The 22,467-nt window shown below is 39.1% G+C and overlaps 2 protein-coding genes across 3 annotated transcripts; both read left to right on the top strand.

The window, feature by feature from the left end:
- The first annotated feature begins 352 nt into the window (after positions 1–352).
- Positions 353–14,773, top strand: rpn2 (ribophorin II). Of its 2 annotated transcripts, XM_005815554.2 has the most exons (18): positions 353–443; positions 716–963; positions 1,074–1,169; positions 1,743–1,918; positions 1,992–2,067; positions 2,150–2,284; positions 2,742–2,918; positions 3,204–3,322; positions 4,861–4,966; positions 9,722–9,813; positions 9,914–10,028; positions 10,164–10,358; positions 10,446–10,532; positions 11,332–11,427; positions 11,781–11,856; positions 13,173–13,302; positions 13,774–13,879; positions 14,194–14,284. In XM_005815554.2, the coding sequence occupies exons 1-17, from the start codon at positions 431–433 to the stop codon at positions 13,823–13,825; spliced, it is 1,989 nt and encodes a 662-aa protein (XP_005815611.1). In that variant the 5' UTR covers positions 353–430; the 3' UTR covers positions 13,826–13,879; positions 14,194–14,284. The 2 variants fall into 2 exon arrangements, with proteins under 2 accessions (XP_005815611.1, XP_023180996.1); XM_023325228.1 differs by lacking the exon at positions 13,774–13,879 and having other exon boundaries at positions 14,194–14,773.
- Positions 14,774–16,268: 1,495 nt separating this feature from the next.
- On the top strand, positions 16,269–19,912 carry LOC102238359 (glucagon family neuropeptides-like). Its single transcript, XM_005815553.3, has 6 exons — positions 16,269–16,397; positions 16,687–16,798; positions 19,071–19,175; positions 19,361–19,465; positions 19,558–19,683; positions 19,772–19,912. Exons 2-6 carry the CDS (start codon positions 16,716–16,718, stop codon positions 19,776–19,778), a joined length of 426 nt encoding a protein of 141 aa, XP_005815610.2. The 5' UTR covers positions 16,269–16,397; positions 16,687–16,715; the 3' UTR covers positions 19,779–19,912.
- Positions 19,913–22,467: the final 2,555 nt, after the last annotated feature.

Below are 22,467 nucleotides of genomic sequence, written 5' to 3'. Positions count from 1 at the left end.
GAATCTACCTATGTATTGATTGTATGAATGGACATACCTAATCTTTTAACACATCAGCATCAAAACATTGGTAGTAGGACTTTAAAACGATTGTGCAAACGACAGTATTTCGAACCATGGACTTCACGAGTAGCTCGCATCATATCAATATTTTTGAGCGTCTATAATTTTTAATTTTTGAAAAGTATCTTAGTCGGGTACTAATACTCTGTCGAACATAAAATCCAAAACGTATATTAAGATGTTTAAAGTAATGACGTGTTTTTGAAGCTTTTTAAAAACTTGGATATAAATCACAGTTTTGCATGCTTTAATGCTTTTATTTTGAAAGCAACCGTTGAAGACGGAAGTCATCCGTAACCTGACAGGTTTCTCTCTGGGACACCGGAAGCAGTCGTGGGTTTGGTGACGCTGCATTAGACTGCAAGATATGATTCTGACCAGTGAGTATATTCAAATAATTAATACAACATTCTGTGCTACTGATTCGTATTGTTCATTAAGTTTATATTATAAATGAATATTTAACTATATAATTAGATAAAAACGCCGCTTGCTGCACGCGCTGCGGTGCTTCCTGTCGAGGTTAGCCTGTTCTGCTCTTAGCTAACCCTTTCAATCGGCGCGAGACTTATCTGAATGAATGAACGAATAAATGAATGAATGAATAAAATATATAGTTATGTGTATGTGTCTTTTCTATGTAATGTAACAGTGAAGCACGCGCTCAGGCCGAGTGGTGGGCTTGCTAACTTCGGCTGTGTGTCCGCGGAGCTATTCGGGGTTCTCCTCCTCAGCCTGGCTCTTGCTGGAGCTCAGGCTCTCACACCGTCTCACCACCTGTCCCTGTCTGATGTGGGCCGGCTCCAGAATCTTCTGAACCAACCATACGACGACCTGGAGTCCGCATACTACTCTGTGGTTGGGCTCACCAAGCTCGGAGCAGCTGTTCCAGATCCTGCAGTAAGATATTCACCGCTTCTGGTTCTGACCACAAACTATTAATGTCACCAATGATTCCATTCATCATGTGCTGTCCTACATGGGGGTCTCCTTATAAATCTGTTTTGCAGGAAGTTTGCCAGTTCCTGAAATCCCAGCTGGATCCCGGTAGTGTTGATTCTTTGTTCTTTGCTGCTGAAACCAGTAAGGCCATTTCAGGATGTGAGGTATGAATTATTATCCTGCTCATTTACATCCCCCACACTAGTTTAGTCATAGTTTTGTTGAGCACAGAACATGGATAAATAAAAGCCAGTAAAAGAAAGAAATTGTCATTTTTAAAGACAAAACAATCACTACAGAAGATTGACAAGATAAACAGCATTAACAAAATTTCCGTTTTAATTCAAATATACTTAATTTATCCTTAAAGGAAACCGAATGTTGTCGTAACTCGTATCTTCAGAGTTGTTGGGGATGGTGTTGCTGTGGGTACTAAAGATCTCCAGTGGCAGTCAGTCTTGCAACACATCTACTGAGGCCTCTGACTGAAAACTGTTGCTGTGACATGCTAATAGCATTAACTGCTAATAAAAAAACCCTAAATGTCATTTAAGAACATGAAGAAAACGCATACAAAAAAACCCATATAATTGATCAGATTTTTATTATTAGTGCTGATATTATATTTTTGATATTATATTTTGACTATTTTTTTTTCACAGCAGGATTGAACAGCATAGGAAGTGTTCTATGTCTTACATTTAACGCAGTGGAAATAACCCTGGTCCTTTTTTTAGATCCCTGTTTCCAATGAAACCAGGGACATCCTCCTGGCGGCGGTCAGTGAGGACTCGTCCATGTCTCAGATCCACCGGGCAGTGGGCGCTCTCAGCTCCTTGGGGCTCCCACTCGCTTCACAGGAAGTGGTCGGTGCCCTCACGGCTCGTATCAACAAGGAGGACAACGTCATGGCGTAAGTGAAACGTGGAATCGGTCCGATCAGCAGCTCCTCTGAACGCTACCTTACTCCGCCTGTTTGTGTGCAGCATCATCTCGGCCCTGCAAGCCGCATCCCGCCTGTCCCAACAGGCAGAACTGGGAGGAATCCTGGAGGAGATTGAGGTGATTCTCCCAGCCTCCACTAGGTGGTGCCATATTGCCGCTGTGGAATCGGTTTGAGAGGTTTTTGTGTTTTCTCTCTCAGGATCTGACGGCTCGCCTGGACGACCTGGGAGGCGTGTACCTGCAGTTTGAGGAGGGGCTGGAGGCCACCGGCCTTTTTGTGGCAGCGGCGTACAGCCTGTCGGACCACGTGGATATGGAGCCGCCTCTCAAGGAGGTAGGAGTTCTCGCATCATCTCAGTTTTTCCTCTGATACCCCTGAAAGTAGGCCTGTCATAATAAAGAATAAATCAAAATTAAAACAGCTCAGTAATTTCCATTTGAATGATTCATAATTTTTTTCTTTTCTCTCTTTCTACCAAAAATTGGATGATAAAACTTTTCGGTCCAGTGCTTGGGTCTCAACTAGAACCTTTTTTGAAGGACAATTTTATTGACGGAGACTTCATAATTCATTTTATTTATTCTTTATTTTGCATATTTAAAATGTCTCCCAGTTGTCTCAACAGTTTCAGTGTTGAATGTTACAATTTAAAGTTTATTGATCTTTGAGAATGCATTATTATGCCATTACTGTTATATTGCTAGAAAATTGTCTCAAAGCAACAATATTATCATGTATCACTGCAACTTAGCCAAATTTGCCTACCTGAAAACCTGCTCTCTCCCCTCAGGACCAGGTCATCCAGCTGGTCAACTCCATCTTCAGTAAGAAGTCGTGGGACTCTCTGTCTGAGGCGTTCAGCGTGGCGAGCGCTGCTGCTGCCCTGTCCAACAACCGCTTCCACGTCCCTGTGGTGGTCAGCGCTCAGGGCCCGGCCACCGTGTCCCACAACCAGCCGACCCTGCAGGTACACCCACTAGCTGCTTCCTGCTGCGCACAAACACGTGGCTAAAGAACAGCTTTTTCCCAACAGCTGTCAAAACAATCTGTCCACTTTCCATCCTCTCTGCCCCCCTGCAAACACACCACACCCTCATGCTGCACCCTACGAACTGATTAAGACTTTATTTATTTATCACTGAGGGTAAAACTCCAATGTCATTATGTTCTTGAAACATAAAGACAAATAATTATCTTATGTCTGTAACGGTGTCATGGTGGTGATGTCATGGCTCTGGGTGTTTTATTCCAGCTCCTGGTCACTGACGTCATGTCCCAGCCTCTGGCCTCAGCCAGCGTTCTGGTGGAGTCTGCATATGCTTTGGCCTCCAAGAGCACCGTTCTCAACCAGGCACCGTTCACTCATAACAAGTACGTATGACGGAGGTGACCTCACAGGAGGCGGAAAGTGACTGAGAAAGGAGGAGAGGAAGAAACTGTATTGTTGCTAAGCCTTAAAGATTTAAAGTTAAAAAAAAAAGATCAAGATTAACAAATATATTATTTCCTAGTGTTTCCCCTACGAACTTGGCTTTGGTGGTGACATGGGGAGGGATTTTTAGAGGTGCATAGACTGATCGGCCTGATTTCTTTAATTTTGGGTGAACCACTATCGGTCAATACTTGCATATGGAGCTAATCTTAACTCATCTTTTCTACATTAGAAGCCCTCGACGTTTTTACTCCACTAGTTACTAGGATACCTGTGTAAGATAGCGGTGCGTTCGCACTACGTTTTCCTGTGAAAGTGTAGTGCGAATACTTTCAGCTGAAGAGAGAAACTCAAATTAGCTAAAAAGCTAAAGTGAAGCAACAATTCTTACAGGGCTTTTACAATAAATCTGCTAAAATAACTTAGATCTGAGTAGGTCTGTCCCAATAAGAAATAAATCAATTAATCACATGATGAATTAAGACAAATCAATAATTTCCATCTGCATGATTTATCATTTCACCCATTTTTCTCTTTCAAGCAAAAATTGGATGGTAAGTTTTCAGTCTGGTGTTTTGGTCTCAACTAGAATGTTTTTTTGAAGGACAATTTTGTTAGCAGAAACTTCATAATTAATTTTATCTGTTGTTTTGTTTATTTAGTTTGGATATTTAAAATGTTTTCCAGTTCCAGTGTAAAATGTTCACTAGAATATAAAGTTTATTGATCTTTGAGAGTGTGTTTTTGAATCATTATGCCATTACTCTACTACTTGAAAATGGTTTCAAAACACCAATATTATCCTTTATCACAATAATTTCTGGGACAATTAATCATCCAGCAAAAGTTGTTGATGTGACAGGCATAGATCTGATTGGAAATAATAGTTTAAACTGCTGTTTTCTAGCTTTAATTTATGAAAATGTTCAAATGTTTTATCCTTTGAACATACCTAACTGCCTCTGGACTCATTTACAGTTTGAATGTTAGCCTTTAGCTAACATAATGCCGAAGTAGCTGTGCCAAAAGCAGAAACCTTTAGAAAATATGTTCTTCATGAGAAAATTAAGAAAAGAAGTTAAAGTACTAAGAGACAAAAGTCATGGAATAATCATGTCCTAAAAATGGGAAATATTTTGAAATTTGATAAAAGGATAAAATAAACACAGTGAGATCATCTGAGGTGTGTGAATGCATTGATGCCAATACTTCAAAATATATAGAACCTCAATATGAATTGTGATGATGGGAGCAAATGAATAAGTAAAAAATATTTTCAATTTAATGGCAATATTTAACATCACGATATGTTTTTTTCAATATCGTGCTACGCTAATCCACAACAGGATTACCTATCCCTAAGCTAATGCAGCTCTGATTTCCTCCATGTTCTGCCTTAATAACTGTGAATCCCATATGGGTGTGGGCAGCAGTCCTGCTGATCACTTACTGTGTTGTTCTTTTTTCCTGTTTTCAGTGGCGTCTTTGAACTGAATTTCATGTCCAGCAAGCCGGCCAGTGGATATTACCAGTTCACTATTGGTGTGACTGGGGACAGCCGACTGGTGGCCAATCACATTGAGGTATGATTAGTTTCACTAACTAGCTATGTTTAGGTCAAGTGTAGACCTCTATAAACTACTCTCTGCTTGTGGAACTTTACATAACTCCACATTTGATTAGTTAATAGTTGATTATTTAATTAGATTCCAATGATTAATCTCCATATTTAATTTAAATATTAGTGTTAAATATTGACATGCTTACTCATAACTCCTGTTCTATGGGGCATAAAATGCTAGCTAAAATGTCTGTTCATATGCTTTAATCAATGGTGGTAAGTAACAAAGTACAAGTACTTTGTTACTGTATCTAAGTACAATTTTCATCCATCTGTACTTTACTTAAGTAGATTTAATAATGGATACTTTTAGTCCACTATGTTTTACAGTAAGTATCTGCACTTTCTACTTCACTACATTTCTAAAAATCTGTTGGGTTGCTCGTTACATCCAAGTCGCTTTGTGCTTTTTTTTCCGTTAAAATGTGAAGTACAGGGACTTAACGTGGCACTTTAAAAATCCAAGCAATAACTTGATTTATTAATTACGTGTGTCTGTTGTTACCCATCGCCTCCTCCTTTCACTCACACGTGGAGTTCCAAGACATGCGCAGTGGTTTTCTCTGAGCAGGAGAAGATGTCTGTCTAAAATTCCGCTACATAAATCATAAGATTTGGCGACATGTAAAATCAGCAGCACTTCACTTTCACAGACGATGGGGACTTTGTCCAACTTTTAGCGTCACTTGGAAAGGAAGCTTAAAGAAAGGTAAGCTATGCTTACATGATGTTAGCAAAGCTAGCTGTACAGAGACACATATATTGCATCTGCGATGAAAAAAAGTTGTCACTCATGCGCTGAATTATTGTGAGGAGGTGTTGACTGTGGTGTCGCTTATATGGGACGACGCTGTGACCCAAGTCTGCGGTACAATGATATAATATTCACGAACTATCCAATTCTTCTGGACAGATTTTTACTAATCCTGTAGGACTGAAGCCTCACTGAGAGCCGCTCTTTGTTCTTGTAATACCCTGCATACTCTGCAGTGGCTATTATTATTTTATTTAATAAAAAAATAAATACATATTTATTTAATTGCCGATTAAATAACATAAGAACGCAGAGCATGCTCATTGCTCTTTGATTGTTTTCGTCACCTGTCATGGTGACAGACAGGGTGAGTATAGTCACGGTGCTCCTTCTGCTTGGTTACTTCTTGCTTGTTGCGCCTTGGACAGTGTTCATAGTTGAGCATTGTTTACCGTTAATGCATTGCCTTAATTGCTGTTTAATAGTGCAGACAGTTGTGGTTTCTGACATGGGCAATATGGGCAACCACCCAGGGCGTTATTTTTTTAGGGATGGCAGGAGACCTCTGTGGATTGTGGCACAGAGATGGAAACAAAGCAGAATGAAGGAGAGTTTGAATTGATAAGGATGCTGATTAAATTTGTTCCAGCTCTAAGTATATAATACTTAAGTGTTTTATGGGAATGTGGATCTTTCAGATCAATTTGAGAAGCAATTTTGATAGGTGCACTTAATCTTATTGTGTCATGTAGCGCAGGGCGCTGGTCTTGATCTTGACTTGGTCTCAGATTAGGTAGTCTTGACTACAACACTGCTACGTGGCTCCTTGGTTGCATGTCCTCCTCCACCCACCTTTGTTCCATCCCCTTTCTGTTGGATTTTTTTCAAAATCAATACCACCAGTGGCAAAAAAGTTAAGTTCATGCTATGTGAGGACAGGAGACAAGATGTTTCCATCCCTGAAATTATGATGCATAGAATCACATATCTAAGTCTAAACTGTCACAGAGAGTAAACACAATAAAAACATGCTTTATCTGTGGCATTGTTCATTGAAATGGCACATTACTGATGTATTAAAATTAAATGCAATAAATACACTTAATGATATTGTATTAGCGAATGTATATACTTGCATTCAGCAAGTACTTTTACTTTTAATACTTAAGTATTTTTAAAAACCAGTACTTTTTTACTTTTACTCAGGTAAAAATGTTAATGTGGTACTTTTACTTTTACTAGAGTACATTTTTGTCTGTGTATTTGTACTTTTACTTAAGTAAATTTTTTGAGAACTTTCTCCACCACTGGCTTTAATGTTGGCAAACATGCTACTACTTCTACTCTGAAGTTCCACCTATCCATCCATTTTCTAACACCTTTGTCCCTAGTGGGGTCAGGAGGTGCTGGTGCCTATCTCCAGCGAATGTTTCGAGCGAGAGGCGGGGTCACCCTGGACAGGTCGCCAGTCTGTCACTCTGAAGTTTTCTTTTCTAATTTTCATTATGACAGTAGAATAAGGAAAGTTCCAGAAACCTCTTAACATTTTTATTTCACCTTTATTTGTAAATCTCATTCAAACAAAGGGTTTCATTTTTCAAGAGCAACCAGTTTGAAATATACATACAAAACAATAATATAAAACATAATATAATCAATTAACTGAAAAAGTACAACTCAAAATAACAAAAACCCCATAGCAGTAAAACATTAGGAGCTGAAGCAATATTGCTAAATGCCTGATTATCCATAAAATAATCAGAGACTGAATCATTCTGTTTGTTAGTGTTGCATTGCGGGTAGGTTTTTCATATTATAGCAGCTTCTTTTGCTGTTTGGTTTTGGACACCACCAAATTGAGTCTCAGCTGGTTAAATAGAAGTGAGCAAAAATGTACATGATTAAATCCAATGTGGCACATTTTTCCTTCATCTTTGGGTCAAAACCAACCAATATTTGAAATGTATATTCTGCAACAAAAGAACAATTCTTCTACTTTTGGAGCTCCGCTGTGATGGGTTGAGGGCGGCAGATTACATGAACAGGAACATTTCATCCAGATTGATTTAGTTACTTCTAAATCAGTATCATTCAATACTGATTGAACAAGCAAAGATGCACAGTGTATTCACATTGTTTTCTAAACATAGAACAAAACCTCTGAAGAATAAAAACAATTATATATAATCATGTTTATTTTTGAAAAAGCTATTGTGTAGAAACTTTTAAAAGGAAACAACCTTTTACATTTAGTGTGGATTACAGGCATTGTGTCCTGTATTTATTTCCAACAGATGTTGGATGTTTTTAAGGTTAATCAGAATTACTGTCATTGAAAGTTTTATAATAACTATTCTATTGTTAGCTAAGGCATAAAAAGATACAAATATCTAATCACAGTTGCATAATTGCGGTGAGGTTAGAGAGATGCACCAATCTGGCCAGTACCATATTTCAGATATATTTGATAATTAGTTTCCAATTTTGACCAATCCCATTCTGATTATTTTTATTATTTCCTTTTTATTTAAACATATATTTGTTTACCCTTGACCAACTCTTTTATTACAGGCAAATGCAAAGTGGAAAACTTTAGGTTTATTAGAAAGATAAAAGTTAACAAGGATAACTTTGCAATCTCTTCATTTTCTGTTGAGTTCATCTAATGAGGAATTCATGATTAATGTTTGTAATATTTACCTGTTGAATTAAGAGAAAACTGGAATGATCAGGCCTGAATTTAAACAACTTCTCTCCATATAAGACACTATCAAAAAGACCTCCAAATCAAACCTACACACTCTGACCCCTACAAATACACACACTCCAGAACTAGTCTAATAATAGCCGCAGCTGCTTGACTCAGCAGCGTACTGCGTGTGTTAGTGTCTGCTTGGATCACGGCACATTTGTATATCCATTCAATAGAGAATGCAACATGAATCATAGCACCTCTGGATACAGCCACAGTGATCTCAACCAGTTTGTCTTTGTGTCCATTAGTTTTATGATACAAAGCCTTGCATAAGAATCCATGCCCCTAGACTTATTTCTCATATTTTGTTTTAAGATATTGTGGAGGCATTTATTAGGTATTAGAGGTATAAGATATTAGAGTCATCACTCTAAATAATCACTGTAAGCAGTGATTGTTTGTGATGTGGAAGGTAACCGTTACATGATTTTCATATCTCTGCGAATAGAAAACTGAAAAGTTGTGGCATGAGTGATTATGCATCCCTTTTAGACTGACATCCAACACAAATGGCCTTTTTCCATCAGTGCCTAATCCGCGATGTGAGACTGGGCTCTACGCCACACTGTTCTCACTTAAACCAAGAAGATGGAACACATCAGCCCAGTTCTAAAGTCCTTCCCCTGGAGTCTGTCATGAATAAGTTTGCCTTTATTGCCAGTTGGCTGGAAGATGTTTGCACATGTCTGTAGAGATATAGATCTTAAATCTTATTCATAAAGATCTTAGAAAGGTCTTAAATTTGATTTGGTGAAACCTGCAGAAACCTTGCATGCAGTGCTAAGGGTTTTCCACTAGTAATAATTATGTGGTATCAACCCCATTTTTAGAACCTATTTTGAAACCTCATAGGATTCAGTCACTGAGTGGTCAGAAGGAATCCACTGGTTGCTGAAAAATCAGTCACATTTAAAGTTTGTCATGAGCCACGCAGAAGAAGGGCTAAAAAATGGAGCAATTCGGTCATCACTCTACAGTAGGGGCAGGGTCTCCTCCAGAAAACCTGCTAGGGCAGTCCACCAGCGGCCCACTATGCTTTTGTGTTTAAAAACATGTTATGTTCTCTTAACAGGAAATTAGCCTAGATAATGATGTGTTATTGTATTGTTTTCTTGTGGCTTTGCAAAACGCATCACATTTTAACCTGTAGTTACCTAAGGAACTGAGCTAATAATATCCCTTGTTTCATTTAAACTGTTGACTTGCAGCTGAAGGTCAAAGTTTCCACTGAGGTGGCTGTTACTAACATGGACCTCTCTGTGGTGGACAAGGACCAGAGCATCGGCACAAAGACCACCAGGTCAGGAAACATGGCGGACCTCTGGAGCTGCTGCTCTGCACACCCAGAGGCTAGATGTTTAACACCACTTGTTGTCTCTTCCTTTGGTCTGATAACATAGAGTGCAGTATCCCTCCAAAGCCAAGAGCTCCTTTACAGCAGACAGCCACCAGAACTTTGCCATGTCCTTCCAGCTGGTTGACGTCAACAATGAGCAGGAGCTCACCCCTCACCAGGTATGTAGCTGTCCTCTGAGCTATTGTTTCTGCTTTTATAATTACCGCTGTTAGCGTTAAATTATACAGCTGATTGGCCAAGAGTTGGGGCTCATCACTGCGGTTAACACCCAACGCCTTTGTTGTCCCTACAAGACGTTTGTCCGGCTGCACAATCAGAAAACTGGCCAGGAGGTCGTATTCGTTGCCGAACCAGACAGCAAGAACCTCTACAAGTTCGAGTTGGACACGGCTGAACGGAAGTCAGAGTTCGATTCTATGTCTGGTACCTACTCTCTCTACCTCATGGTTGGAGATGCCACCCTGGAGAATCCCATCTTGTGGAACGTGGTCAGTGTCCAACCAGGCTTTGTTCTTGGAAATGGCGGTTTTTCATATGTAAAGTGTTGCTGAAACTGACTTGTAACCTCTCAACAGGCTGACGTCATCCTGAAGTTTGCAGAAGAAGAAGCTCCAGTTGCTGTTCAGCCAAAGACTCTTTATGTACCAAAACCAGAGATTCAGGTCTGTTTTCTTTCATAGTTTGTACATCCTTAACAAGGCTTAAATTCATCAAACTAAAATTAAGGCCTTAGAGTGCCCTAAATTCATAAAAAATATATATATAGATTGGCCTGAAATAATCACAGGTCTTAAATTTTGTCGTGAATATGTAGTTTTCTTTTCTTACTGGGCCTGTATCAGGCAAAAGTTTGAGTGGTGCACAGACATCATCACTGCCCTCTGTCTCTTGATTTGGTTAAGGCTACTGGTAACAAGCTGCTAATGCTAACTAGCCTAAATTGTTTTGTCCATCACGGGTAAGTGTGACTATATCGCCACGTAGCTGGACAACATTTGTCTTCACCATTGATTAGCTTCTGTTGACAACCCATATGAGGCTACATGCAGTCTGTGCCTGTTGTGAATGGATTGGACAGTCAGTAGTTTAAGGCCTAGTCCACATGTAGCCAGGAAGGGGGAAATAAATAAATTTTTATCTATTTATATTTTAATGTGCTATTTCAAAGTAGCTCAATCTATTTATTTGTCCACACAAATGAACCTCCTGGGCCATGTTCATTTTTAACAGGAAATCGTGGTCTTTTTCAAGCAATCTGCTCAGGTTTTTGCGGTGCGCTACACTGCCCCCTATGGGTAGGGGCAGTGGGGCACCCATAAACCTATGGGTTTGGCATGTTTAAAACAGTGCTGAGGGGCAGATTTTTTTAATCAGTGTAATAGAGATATTGGTCTTAATAACAACTCAGGTAAGTGAGCACAAGGCTTCAGTTTGACTCGTGTGAAATCTTTTTCTGTGCAGCATTTGTTCAGGGAGCCAGAAAAGAAGCCTCCAACGGTGGTTTCCAACACCTTCACCGCTCTCGTACTGTCTCCACTCCTGCTTCTGCTCATTCTGGTAATATTGAAAAACATGTTCAAAGTGTTTTTAATTTTTTTTTTTTTAAATCTGTTGTAGTTCAGAAATCCATTTAGAAGCACCACTCATATAGTATTCGGTATTTTTATATCCACAATCCCATTTTCAGCAAGAACATGGTCAATGGGACTGTCCAGTATAAATATAATGCCTTTTTTAATTTAAGAACACAATAGTGCGGTGTTGTTTTTTTGTCTGCTGAGTGCTGGGTATTGTTGCTGCTAATCATAGTATTTTATTAGCGATAAACCATTTATTCAGCTCTTTTGTTTGCCGCTCTGACTGGAGAGTAAAAATGATCTCATTGTTAGAATTTTCCCTCTCTTTTGTAGTGGTTTAAACTCGGAGCCAACATCTCCAACTTCAGCTTCTCTCCAAGCACCATCTTGTTCCACCTGGGACACGCAGGTAAGCTCCCACAGTTTTTCCACGTTTGCTTCGTGATTAAAGCTGTTTTTAATCATAGCATTATATAGAAATGGAATAAGACGCAAATTGTTTTGCTAAAGGATTCCTGCCTCTTGAACTTTCACATTTTCTCTAATTCTACAAACTCAACTAAATCTGACAGTGTGGCGTGTATTTTTCAGCCTGTCTGTATTGATACTGTTGTAGACTGTAGACTGTTGTAGTCTGAAATTGTTGTTAAATTTTATTTGCACCAGGCTCAGTCTGATTAGTTTCAAATAACCTCCATCTGCAAAGTTTTTGTTGGTGGTGTTATGCTAAGCTAACAGAGGATGGTTTGTCCCCTCTTCTGAGACTTAATCTTAGAACTAATAATGGGGCTCAGTTAAAAGTTTTGAGTTAATTCCAGACTCTCTAATTAATTAATCCCATCTTAATCGAAAACCGTATATCTACAAAATACACAGCATTTTCAATTTAAATTATTGAATAAATAGATGTATGAGCTCAGCAACAAAAATATTTATTGTTTTTAATCTGTTATTTAGGTTCTTCAACCATCAGGTTGGAGCAAAGTGTTATTCTATCCATTCAGCTTCCCAGAGTTTCAAGAATTCTGATCTTTCATGGAACTTCTTTAGAAATATGTACTGTTTACGCCGACATTAGCGTTGGCTGCTACATGTTTAACATTGAGATGCTTTTTTAGGCTTGAATAAACTAACTCCTTTTGGCACAACATGAACACAACAATCGTCTTTTCCAGCGTCCAATCAGAATGTTTTCTTGAAATAAAAATGAACTCCCAGTGGACCAAGAGAAGCAGCTTTGCCATCTGTCGCCATTGCTGCTGATGTCACTTGTGCTTCAGATTTAGGGGCATAGCAGAAACGTGCAAATACAAAAGTTCCATCCAGAACCTTTTGTAGGTTGCAAAAAAAGTGATTAAAATTTTAACATGCTAAATTCTGGGTAAAAGTCCCAGCCCTAGTTGAAGTATTTTGGTGTTTGGCTAGGCAGTGGAATGATAATAATTTATGGACTATATACTTTCAGAAGGTTTTTGGTTGTACTTGATTTTATCTTAGGGGTGTCAGGTGAAAACAAATATTTGCCCAATATTTCAATTTTTTATTTGTAAAACATGTCTAAATATTACAGTCCAAGGAGCATGAGTAAATTTGCAAGACATTTTATTCCTAAGGAAGCAGTAAGATGAAAAGGGTGCACATTCTTTAGTTTGACTCTTCTGTCTCTTAGAACAATAAAGTTCATCATGTGGCCCTTAGTTTACTTAAAGTCTTCTGTTGTTCCAGCCATGCTGGGCCTGATGTACGTCTACTGGACCAACCTGAACATGTTCCAGACTCTGAAGTACCTGGCAATCATCGGCGGCATAACCTTCCTAGCGGGGAACCGCATGCTGGCCCAGAAAGCAGTGAAGAGGTAAGTATTCTGACGGAGAGAGTCCTTCACCCGGACAGAAAAGCATCGCCCCCCCATTCCTGGTGACGAACACTGGTGCTGCTCTTTGTAATTCTTAGCTGCAAACCTGAAGGAAAAGAGCCTTTTCTGTCTGTAGCTCCCCTTTTAATGGGACTTCAAAGGATCATTTCAGTCCAAAGGTCTCCGCCAGAAGAAGAGCTCATGAATACAAGGAGAGAAGCATAGCAACAGAGGGGGCAATTTCCCCCCCCCATCAGTATGTAGAGCTCTTCAGGGGCTGGAGTGAGCAATTTGCAGCCTGTGTTGCTGACTGAAGCGGTCACTTTGACTGCCCTCTCTTAAGCCAGCCCATTTAACCCGCTTTAAGCAAGGAGAAGGTTTCAATGAATGATTTCCCTAATGTTGGACGTTTTCCTTCTGTCTTTTTAACCCTTCTGTCCGCACCTTGCTGTCTCTCTACTCCTTTTTCAGGATTGCTGCAGAGCAGAGTAGTAGGTTGGCAAAGTATAGGAGCCTTCGGTAAAGCACCCCCCCCACACTTTTGTAACATAAGAGTGGGTTCTGCTTCCAGGCTGAAGTAAGGGCGTTCTCTGAGACTGCATCCACACTGCATTTACCATAATGTGTGGCAGTGTGCATGGCTGTGTGGTGCTCTCATCTCCCAATCACTCACCCCATCATGACCATTACAACCAGAGTCCATAGCAGCAACATAGTAATCCCTCCATTGTGGTCTATACTCTACTAAACAGTTTGCAGTTCAATTTTTATTTTTATTTTTTAACATTTTTGAGACTCTATGCACATTTTATAAAATGCATGACCAGCTTCACTAGTTGGATGAATCCAGTCTGAGTAATCACTAATGTTTTCTTTCTTTTTTTCCCACAGAATGGAGAAAAAATAAAGACAAAAGAAGAAACTGATGGTGGTCATTTTGTAATTTTAATTTTTTGGTTTGCTACAAAATCAGACTCTGGGGAAAAAAGGCACGAATGTTCAAGAATCCAATCGACGGTTTTAAACATGCAGTACGACTGTGTTACCAAACAGAAGGGACAGAGACGCCTTGGGACAAACACTGATGGATTCTCCTGCAAAGGGCGGTAGAGCTACTGATCGTTGCACTTTTCTTTTTGTCCAACACAGCAGAGTTTTTCAGTGAATTTTTTGTGGTTTCTTGATGAAAATTGGGTTTTGTCCTTTTTTTTTTTTTTTTTTTTTTTTGTACATTCCTCTTCGTTGATGCTCTGTGTCCTGTTTCACCTCAGGAAGGAGCTGCCGCTTCTTCTTCTTCCAGAAATAATCAACAATTCGACATCGCACTGACACCCCAAAATAATATCAACTACGCTGATGGGTTTTCCTGTGGTACTCTTTTATTTTCTACAGAAGATGCTCCCAGGATGTGTTGATGATAAAAAATATGTTTTTGTAATGAAGATGGGGAAAATAAAGAAGCTGAGGTGAATTTATGCTTGTTTGTCTTTTATTAGTTAATGTGAAAAGAAGATAACTAAATGATTCTGAATAATCTCTCAGCAGAACATAAATTTAAAAAATATTTTTGTAAAGGTTTTAAAAGATTCATAGATATGAATAACTAAATGATTACATATATGTAACCTTTTCTTCCAAAATTTTTGCATAATGGAGGAGATGATTCAGTCTTGATCTTTATTGTATTCCTGTCGCTGTCGGAGTACATTGTTCAATCAATGTCGCCTTCTTAAACAGGAAAACGTGTTCTGTCTGTACAGCATAAAAACATCTAGCAAGTAGTTGTAGAATCACTCTTCAAAAAGCCATTATTTTGAACAGTAAGTGTTCAGGTTCAAGGCAAACTTATATTTTGTATGTTTTCCCCCATTCCTGTCAAAGGCCACTAGAGTAAAAGAACTTAAACTAGTTCTGAAGTGTACAGAAATATCAGTAATGACCAGAGTTTGAGTACCGTAACTTAACTCACCCACATCTATGTCTTTATTAGAGGGTTATTAGAGGGTGGTGCAGCCAAGCTAACCAACAAAGATACAGCAGACTATTACAGGATAAGGGTCAATTCTAGTAGTGCAGAGTAACAGTAGGGTTTAAATCCTCAGGTAAAAACAGCTGTTGGCAGTAAATCATATTTTAGCTGACTAAAACATTTTAGCTAGCTAGCTCATGTTGAGGAAAAACTATATTCTCATTAAAATCCACAATTCACTTATAACACCAGGTGTTCCATAAGAAATGTTTTTTCAGTCTAAAAAGAAATTATTTTTTTTACCCTAAAAACATTCAATATTAATAATGAAATGAACAAAATCATTTTTGTGATGCATAATTTGTAAATCACTGTAGAACTAAACATGGATCCATAGAGTTCTATTTCTTGGTCTAGAAGAAAGTTTGTCTCCTCAGCAACAGGAATCAACCAGATACAGACTCTGTCCTGCTGGACATCTTTGATCTTACTTTTTATTTCCAGGCAGTTGTTATAATGCATAACTGTGGCAACAAGGTATTGTTTTGCAGCTGGAAGCAGCTTATTAGCATATTAAAAATTCTAATAATACCTGAACTCTGACCCCAACTCACAGATGAGTTGAAATAGAGGCTATGTGGATTTACTTTGTGTTGCAGGCCAGGAACATCAGATGAAATGTACATGAAATGAAATGAAATTGATTAACCAGAACATTATTGTTTATTTCACGTTGTTCACAATCCATCATCATCATCCCCCCCCCACCCCCCCACCCCCCCTCATACATTCTGTCTTTTACTGATTAATTATTATGCAAAAACCATAATACACTGCAGCACTGAAGTGCTACTCAATTATGGTCATGCCCAAAAGGAAAAAAAAATCCAACCCAGAGAGTTGATGTTGACGGCTGGGCTCAGTGAGGGAGAGTGGTAGTGATGATGTGAGCTGTGGGTGTGACTGAGCCCCAGGTTCAGTATAAACTGACCATGGATGCAGAGGGGGGCAAACAGCAGTGTTCCTGTCTCTTTTGTCCTGTTTTTCCCGGCAGGGACGGACGATGAGAGTGGAAGGCACCGAGTAGTGGCTCAGCAGGGACGCTCTCGATCTGCTTTAAAACTAGGTAACTCTCAACACACACACACACACACACACACACACACACACACACACACACACACACACACACACACACACACACACACACACGCTACACATGAGTCTAACATGAACTGTTCCATTGGGTGTTCCTTTTATGCGTCAGGATACACATCTCCATGCCTCAACTTAGTTTTTTTTTGTAGATTTTTTTTTTCAGTTGTGTGGTGACGCTGATGCTGGGAAACTGTGATTTCAGCGTTTTTTTCTTTTTTTTCTAATGTAATTTCTACTCCTGTCATTTATTCTGGTAGTTCAGTGTTCTCCAGGACTTACTGCGGTGATGGAGAAAGCTGCTGTGCTGCTGCTGTTCTTCTGCTGCCTGGTCATGTCTTTGTCAGGCTCCCCGCTCTACCCGTCCATCAGGTACGTCTCAACATTCAGAACTTGTTAAATGCTGTTTTTATAGAGCAATTTAAGGATCATTTGAAAGTTTTGGAAATCCCTCCCCACTGTTCGAGTCAGGTGTTTCTGTAGAAACTAAAAAACAGAATTTCATCAATAATATTTTGTATTTGGTTTTAATCAATGTTCTACAGTTGAAATAAGGATAGTGTAACAGCTAAAAGAAACTTAATAAGGTACAGTTCAAAAATGTTAAAGATGTATACACCTGAATTAAGCTCTAAAATTGTGTTTTACATTATTTTGCAGATTTGAGTTCTTTTTAACTCAAAATTGTATTTATTTTTTTTACAAAAGGATATTTTTGTAATTAAGGCAAACGTTTCTCAATATGTATCCACCTATCACTTATTGGCAATTGGGCAACAGGTTCAGGAGGTAAAATCCAACATGTCTCTACCCAGCAACACTGTAGGTCATCCTGGACGGTTCCACAGTGTCACTATGCCAGAAAACGTAGGTCTCTGCAGCAGGCTCTTGCTCTGCCCTGTTGTTGTCCAGGATGCGCCTGTAAAACCCTCAAAGGTTCGATAGGAAGCTGACTTCAGCTGCTTGTAATCAAGCTCTCAGTACTTTCGAAAAGACCAGAGCGACAACTGCGTTTCTACTGAAGGCACCTCAATCTGTTTATCCATCTACTGGTCTACTCTTCCATCACTCATGAAGAATAAGCTTGTCTGTCTGGAGCAAACACTGACCCTCACCAGTCTGGAGTGAGACATCCACCACAGTCATTGATGGGAGACACCAACAGAACCACATCCTCTCCAAAAAGCAACTGAGATCCGGAGATTCCCAAACCAAACACCCTCCTTTTCCAGACTGCTTTGGTATCGTTGTCTGTGAAGCCCAAAGACTGGAAAGAGGCAGAGTGCAACACACAGATTTAATATCCCCAACAACCACAGTAGTAACAACCACAGTTGTTAGCTGTATATCTACCTTATAAGCTCCTCCACCAGATGTCCCCATTTCACCCATTTTACTTATTTGGGCGCCACCTGGTGGCGATAAATTGGTGGCTCTAATCCTTGCTTCACCAAGATGTTCCGCAATAAATGAATGAAGGGCCACTAAAATAGTACAAATAAAAAAAATACATCTATTCTGACAAGGTGGCAATAAACATCTTCCCTGAACACTGTAGCTAAGTTTTAACAACAACTCGGGATTAATAGCGTTGCTCGCTAGCTGCAAACTAGCTAAAGCTGGAAACAAACTTAAATTCTTGCTCCAACATAGAAACCTTGTCAACCGCAAAGTAGAGAATTTATATTTAATTTATTATTCGAATCAATAAAATGTTTTTGGATTGAATTGAATTAATGTTTCTGTTTTTAGCTGGACACTGCATACAACAAATGAGAACAACAGCTGACTGAAGTATCTTCATTGATGTTTATTGAAACATTACTAATTCTAAACAATCTAATATCTCATTTGTTGGGTCAATAAAACTCAAACAACAAAGATATCTATGTGGTGTCGTTTGTAAAGTTAGTTAAAAACTAATATAAGAAAAAAATGGGGAGCATTTTTTGAAAGCCATATTATGCCCATGTTATTTATTATTTTTTAAGTGTCACAACTTCAAAATAAATACCTACCTCTGAGCTAACTGTTCAGCCTGAAGTTAAATATTTAGCGTGCCAACTATTTAGTTTGAAGCTAAATATTTAGTTTGTAAAATTACGGTGCTAATAAAATATTTAGTTTGAAACTGTGATACTTAAACATGAAAATATGATTTTCTTTCTTTTACTGCAGGAAAAGTAGCACAATTTATTGCTCCAAACTTTGACTGTGTAACTTTACAAACGGCACTCCATAGATATCCAGCAGTTTTCAACCAGGTAAAAAAAAACAAACAAACGATAAAACAGACAAATCTACATTCATGCCTAATGCAAATGTTGTTTTGAACTTTTCACCACTTACTTTGCCTGTCATGTCTTTGTCCTCTGCTCCTGTTATGCAAAGAAGGGTCAAGATGTCTGAATTAGTCACTGTAGTTACATTGTTCCACTAGCGCATCTTAATCATGTTGTCCAGCGCTCAGGCAGCAGAACATGTCATTTGACAAGGACAAGAGCATTTTGTAAACCCCAAGCACGGTTTAGCATCTAACATGAAAATTAGATTTTATAACTCCTAAGTGCGGCTTACAGCTGAGGAAGGGCGTGTTTGGAATTTGGTATTGGACATTCAGGAAGAATATGGTGATGTCTGACAGGTTTGGCCAAAGGGACACGTCCATCCTCATGACGTCTTCCCTGAAGAATCCGGCAGAGCAGCAGGACGAAGACGGGATCTCTCTGAGGGACGGAGAGGAGCTGCGGTGCGTATGGCTGTTGTTTGGCCAGATTGGGTGAAGACTAAGAAAATGTGTCTGTGAGGAAAATCTCTAATTGTGGGCAAATCAAACCAAAGTTACTTACACTAATGCATTTGTAAAGTAAAGCTACGAAAATCATTGTCTGTTAAAGCAAACTGATGTCAGCTTCCCCCTTCTCTGATCTTTAGCTCTGAACGTCACGCGGATGCCATCTTTACCAACAGTTACAGGAAGGTCTTGGGCCAGATCTCTGCCAGGAAGTTCCTTCAGACTATCATGGGCAAACGGCTCGGGTAGGCAGGGGCGTCTGTGCGCAGAGTGTGTTAGTCACTGCAGAGCTTCATTGTCAAACTCCTATTGTGGCTCTCACTGTGCTCCTTTGCAGAGATGAAAGTGAGAGCTACATGAAACGTCAGTCAGACATCTATGAGGGGACGTTTAAAGAAGATCTCACATCCATCCAGAGCGATCAGAGGTACAGAGGAGGGCGGGGGAACGTCATGAGACCCAGGTGAAGAAATACCTCAGGCTTTAAGATCTAAATCCTCCCTCAGTGATATTTTGTTGTTGAAACTAACTTAAATACTGATTCTCTACAGAAGTTGAGGATTAACTGAAGAGGGGGAGCCATCACTGATTGGGTTCTTTTGCTTTATCTGTATTTGTATTCTATTTATTTGTATTGTATTATAACTTTATTTGTATTCTATACAAATAAAGTTAGTAATATTGTCTTTTGTTAGTTGTTATTAAGAATTACATTCTTAATAATAATTATTATTAAAAACTGTGAAGACAACCTATGTTTGGTGTCATTCCTGGGGAGAACGGAATCATTCCAACGAGCAGATTTGATTTACATCGGCTTGCTAAAATATCCATTCCTCTTGTCTTCTTTTATTTCATTGCAAAAACAAACTTTAATGTGCTATAAACTTTAAACATTCTTGTTTCCTATCACATAGGATAGGTAAAGTGGAAAGGAAATTATATATGGATTTCAAAATCTTTGCAAATAAAAATTTTAACAGGTCGTATGAACAAATTTATCTCCTTTTGCTCTGAAACTGTGAACTCAAGTCCAGGTTAACCAATTGGAAGTAAGCAATGGCCACCAGGGTATAAGAGGTTTGTTAGAAAACATAACTGAAGACAACATGAAGACCAAGGAACACATCACACACATCAGGGTTAAAGGGGCAGTATTATGTATTTTACAGTGGCATTTTATTGTAAAGTGAAATAACAAGGTTACTTTCGATTGTTATAAAAATGCTATAATTATCAAAAATGGCTTAAAAGAAATTTGACTTTGTAACATAACGCCTTAAAATTGAGCCTCTGTCTCTTTAAGAAACTCCTGCTTTTTCTGAAACTCCACCTTCAGGAAGTCATCACAACATGGCTCCTCTATTAACCCTTGAACAACGTTTTTACCAGTGTTGCTCTGAGAAGTAGATCCGCACTTAATGGCTGCTGGCTAGTCTGCAGGATCTTAGAAACTGTAACTCTGAGGAGGAGCTGTGCCTTGAAGGCAGAGCTAGGTCCACCCAAGGATTTTGCACAGTTGAATGGTTGCCACAGGAGATTAAAGGGTTTCTTTAAAGCTTTCTGATGTCTACAGAGGGCTGCGTAGCTTATGAAGCGATTAGTCCAAGCTTTGAACATATCAGAGCATTCTTCAATTGATAAACTGCAAACCTTCCTATGCATTACTGTTTACCTAAGGCCAGGAAATGAGAGCATTAGTCAGAGAAGTAGCCAAAATGTCTACAGTAAATTTTGCAGGAGCTGCAGAGACTCTTGGTTCAGGTGGGGCAATCTGTTGATAAATATTGGTGGTGTTCTCCACAACTCTGGTCTTTTTTGAAGAGTGGCCAGAAGGAATCCATGTTTCCAGTTTATCACAAGCCATGCAGGGAACACTACATATATGTGAGAAAAATAGAGACCAACCTTTTGGTTGACGTGACTGTGTGTTACTCTTTTCAGCATGCTGCTTGGTAGCTTTCTTGTTTGACCGTAATTAGTTTAACCCATTTTTTGTTGTTACAAAACCGAACCCAGACTGCCAGGTCAAACCCTTAATCCAGTCCAGTTGGAATAAATGGACCCTCGGCTGGTTTTGTTCATGTTTGACTCATATGGTAGGAAAATAAAGGTCAATAAAAACTCTGCAGTAACAAATCTGTTCCCTCTTCCAGGGTTGCAAGAACAAGATTAGATCATTCTGTTCTTGCAGATTTTGTTTTTGACACTTTGTGTGGGCAAACATTGTTTTCTTTTGGGATGTTAGTAACTTTTATATCAAGGTCTTTCCAAGAGTTCTGTACCTAGGGTATCACCCACAGGAACCCCCCCCCCCCCAGAAATATGAAGGTTGTCAGCTGCAGTGAGAGAATTCTGTATTTAAGTTCTTGCAAAGTACGGTGTGTCCAAACCAGGAAGAACTGCTCTTGTTCTTGCAGAACAAAGAGCAAAATTCTCTATTCTTGTTGAGTATTGGCTGTGGGGTCATTTGAACTCAGCAGTTTGAAAAGACATAGTAAGTTGATAAAAGTATGACCATAATATTGAGGCAGCACCCTTTCGATTCTTACAGAAGAAACAACTGTCCAGTACAAAAACACTGTCAAAAAGCACTTATTCCGACAGGTTATAAAAGCAGAAATATGACCAAAAATGACAGGAACCGTAATGCATTTAAATAAGTAAATTGTGTAGCTGTATAAGTGTAGTGCAATTGCAAAACTTCAGAACCCTTTTCCGGGTATGTGAAATTAATCTAAATAAAACACAGCCTCAGTTAAATTCCCTCTCAAGTTGTCAGGAACCTTGTTAGGTGGGACATTTTAGAGACGGACTACAAATATAGACGTACTGCAGCTGGGTTCAGCACGCAGGATGCAAGAGGATTCTCCGTCTTCCGCTATGTCATCGTCACAGGTTGTTGTTACAAAACCTAAAACACTCCAAACCAGTTGGAATTTTGTCCTCCCATTCTTCAGAAAATGTCCCAAATTTGATAACGTTTGTAAAAATACGCGTTAAGCCGACCAATTTCCTCTTAACAATAACAATAGTTATCATCTGTTTTGTACTCTTGTAGGTGAATATAGGCTGATTCAAACGCAAAAATCCTTTATCAACATTCTGCTTGTACCTTAAGTTGTAGAGTTTGCGCCCCACTTTCACAGTGGCCACCGTTATTATCTTACGATGGCATTTTATAATTTAGACTGTTTAATAGTTTTGTGACACCGAACAGGAAGTGATTCCTCTTGCTGTGGAAACA

This window comes from Xiphophorus maculatus, chromosome 20 (genome assembly GCF_002775205.1).
Source record: "Xiphophorus maculatus strain JP 163 A chromosome 20, X_maculatus-5.0-male, whole genome shotgun sequence".
Classification (NCBI taxonomy): Eukaryota; Metazoa; Chordata; class Actinopteri; order Cyprinodontiformes; family Poeciliidae; genus Xiphophorus; species Xiphophorus maculatus.
This window is presented reverse-complemented; position numbering and strand designations above follow the sequence as displayed.

Bases quoted from the DNA above. Each gene is read 5' to 3' on its own strand.
- rpn2 (XM_005815554.2), top strand. The intron at 964-1,073 runs GTAAGATATTCA...TCTGTTTTGCAG, and splicing joins CAGCTGTTCCAGATCCTGCA to GAAGTTTGCCAGTTCCTGAA. The intron at 11,428-11,780 runs GTAATATTGAAA...TCTCTTTTGTAG, and splicing joins TCCTGCTTCTGCTCATTCTG to TGGTTTAAACTCGGAGCCAA.
- LOC102238359 (XM_005815553.3), top strand. From the start codon at position 16,716: ATGGAGAAAGCTGCTGTGCTGCTGCTGTTCTTCTGCTGCCTGGTCATG. The intron at 16,799-19,070 runs GTACGTCTCAAC...GATGTCTGACAG, and splicing joins CCGCTCTACCCGTCCATCAG to GTTTGGCCAAAGGGACACGT. The intron at 19,176-19,360 runs GTGCGTATGGCT...TCTGATCTTTAG, and splicing joins AGGGACGGAGAGGAGCTGCG to CTCTGAACGTCACGCGGATG.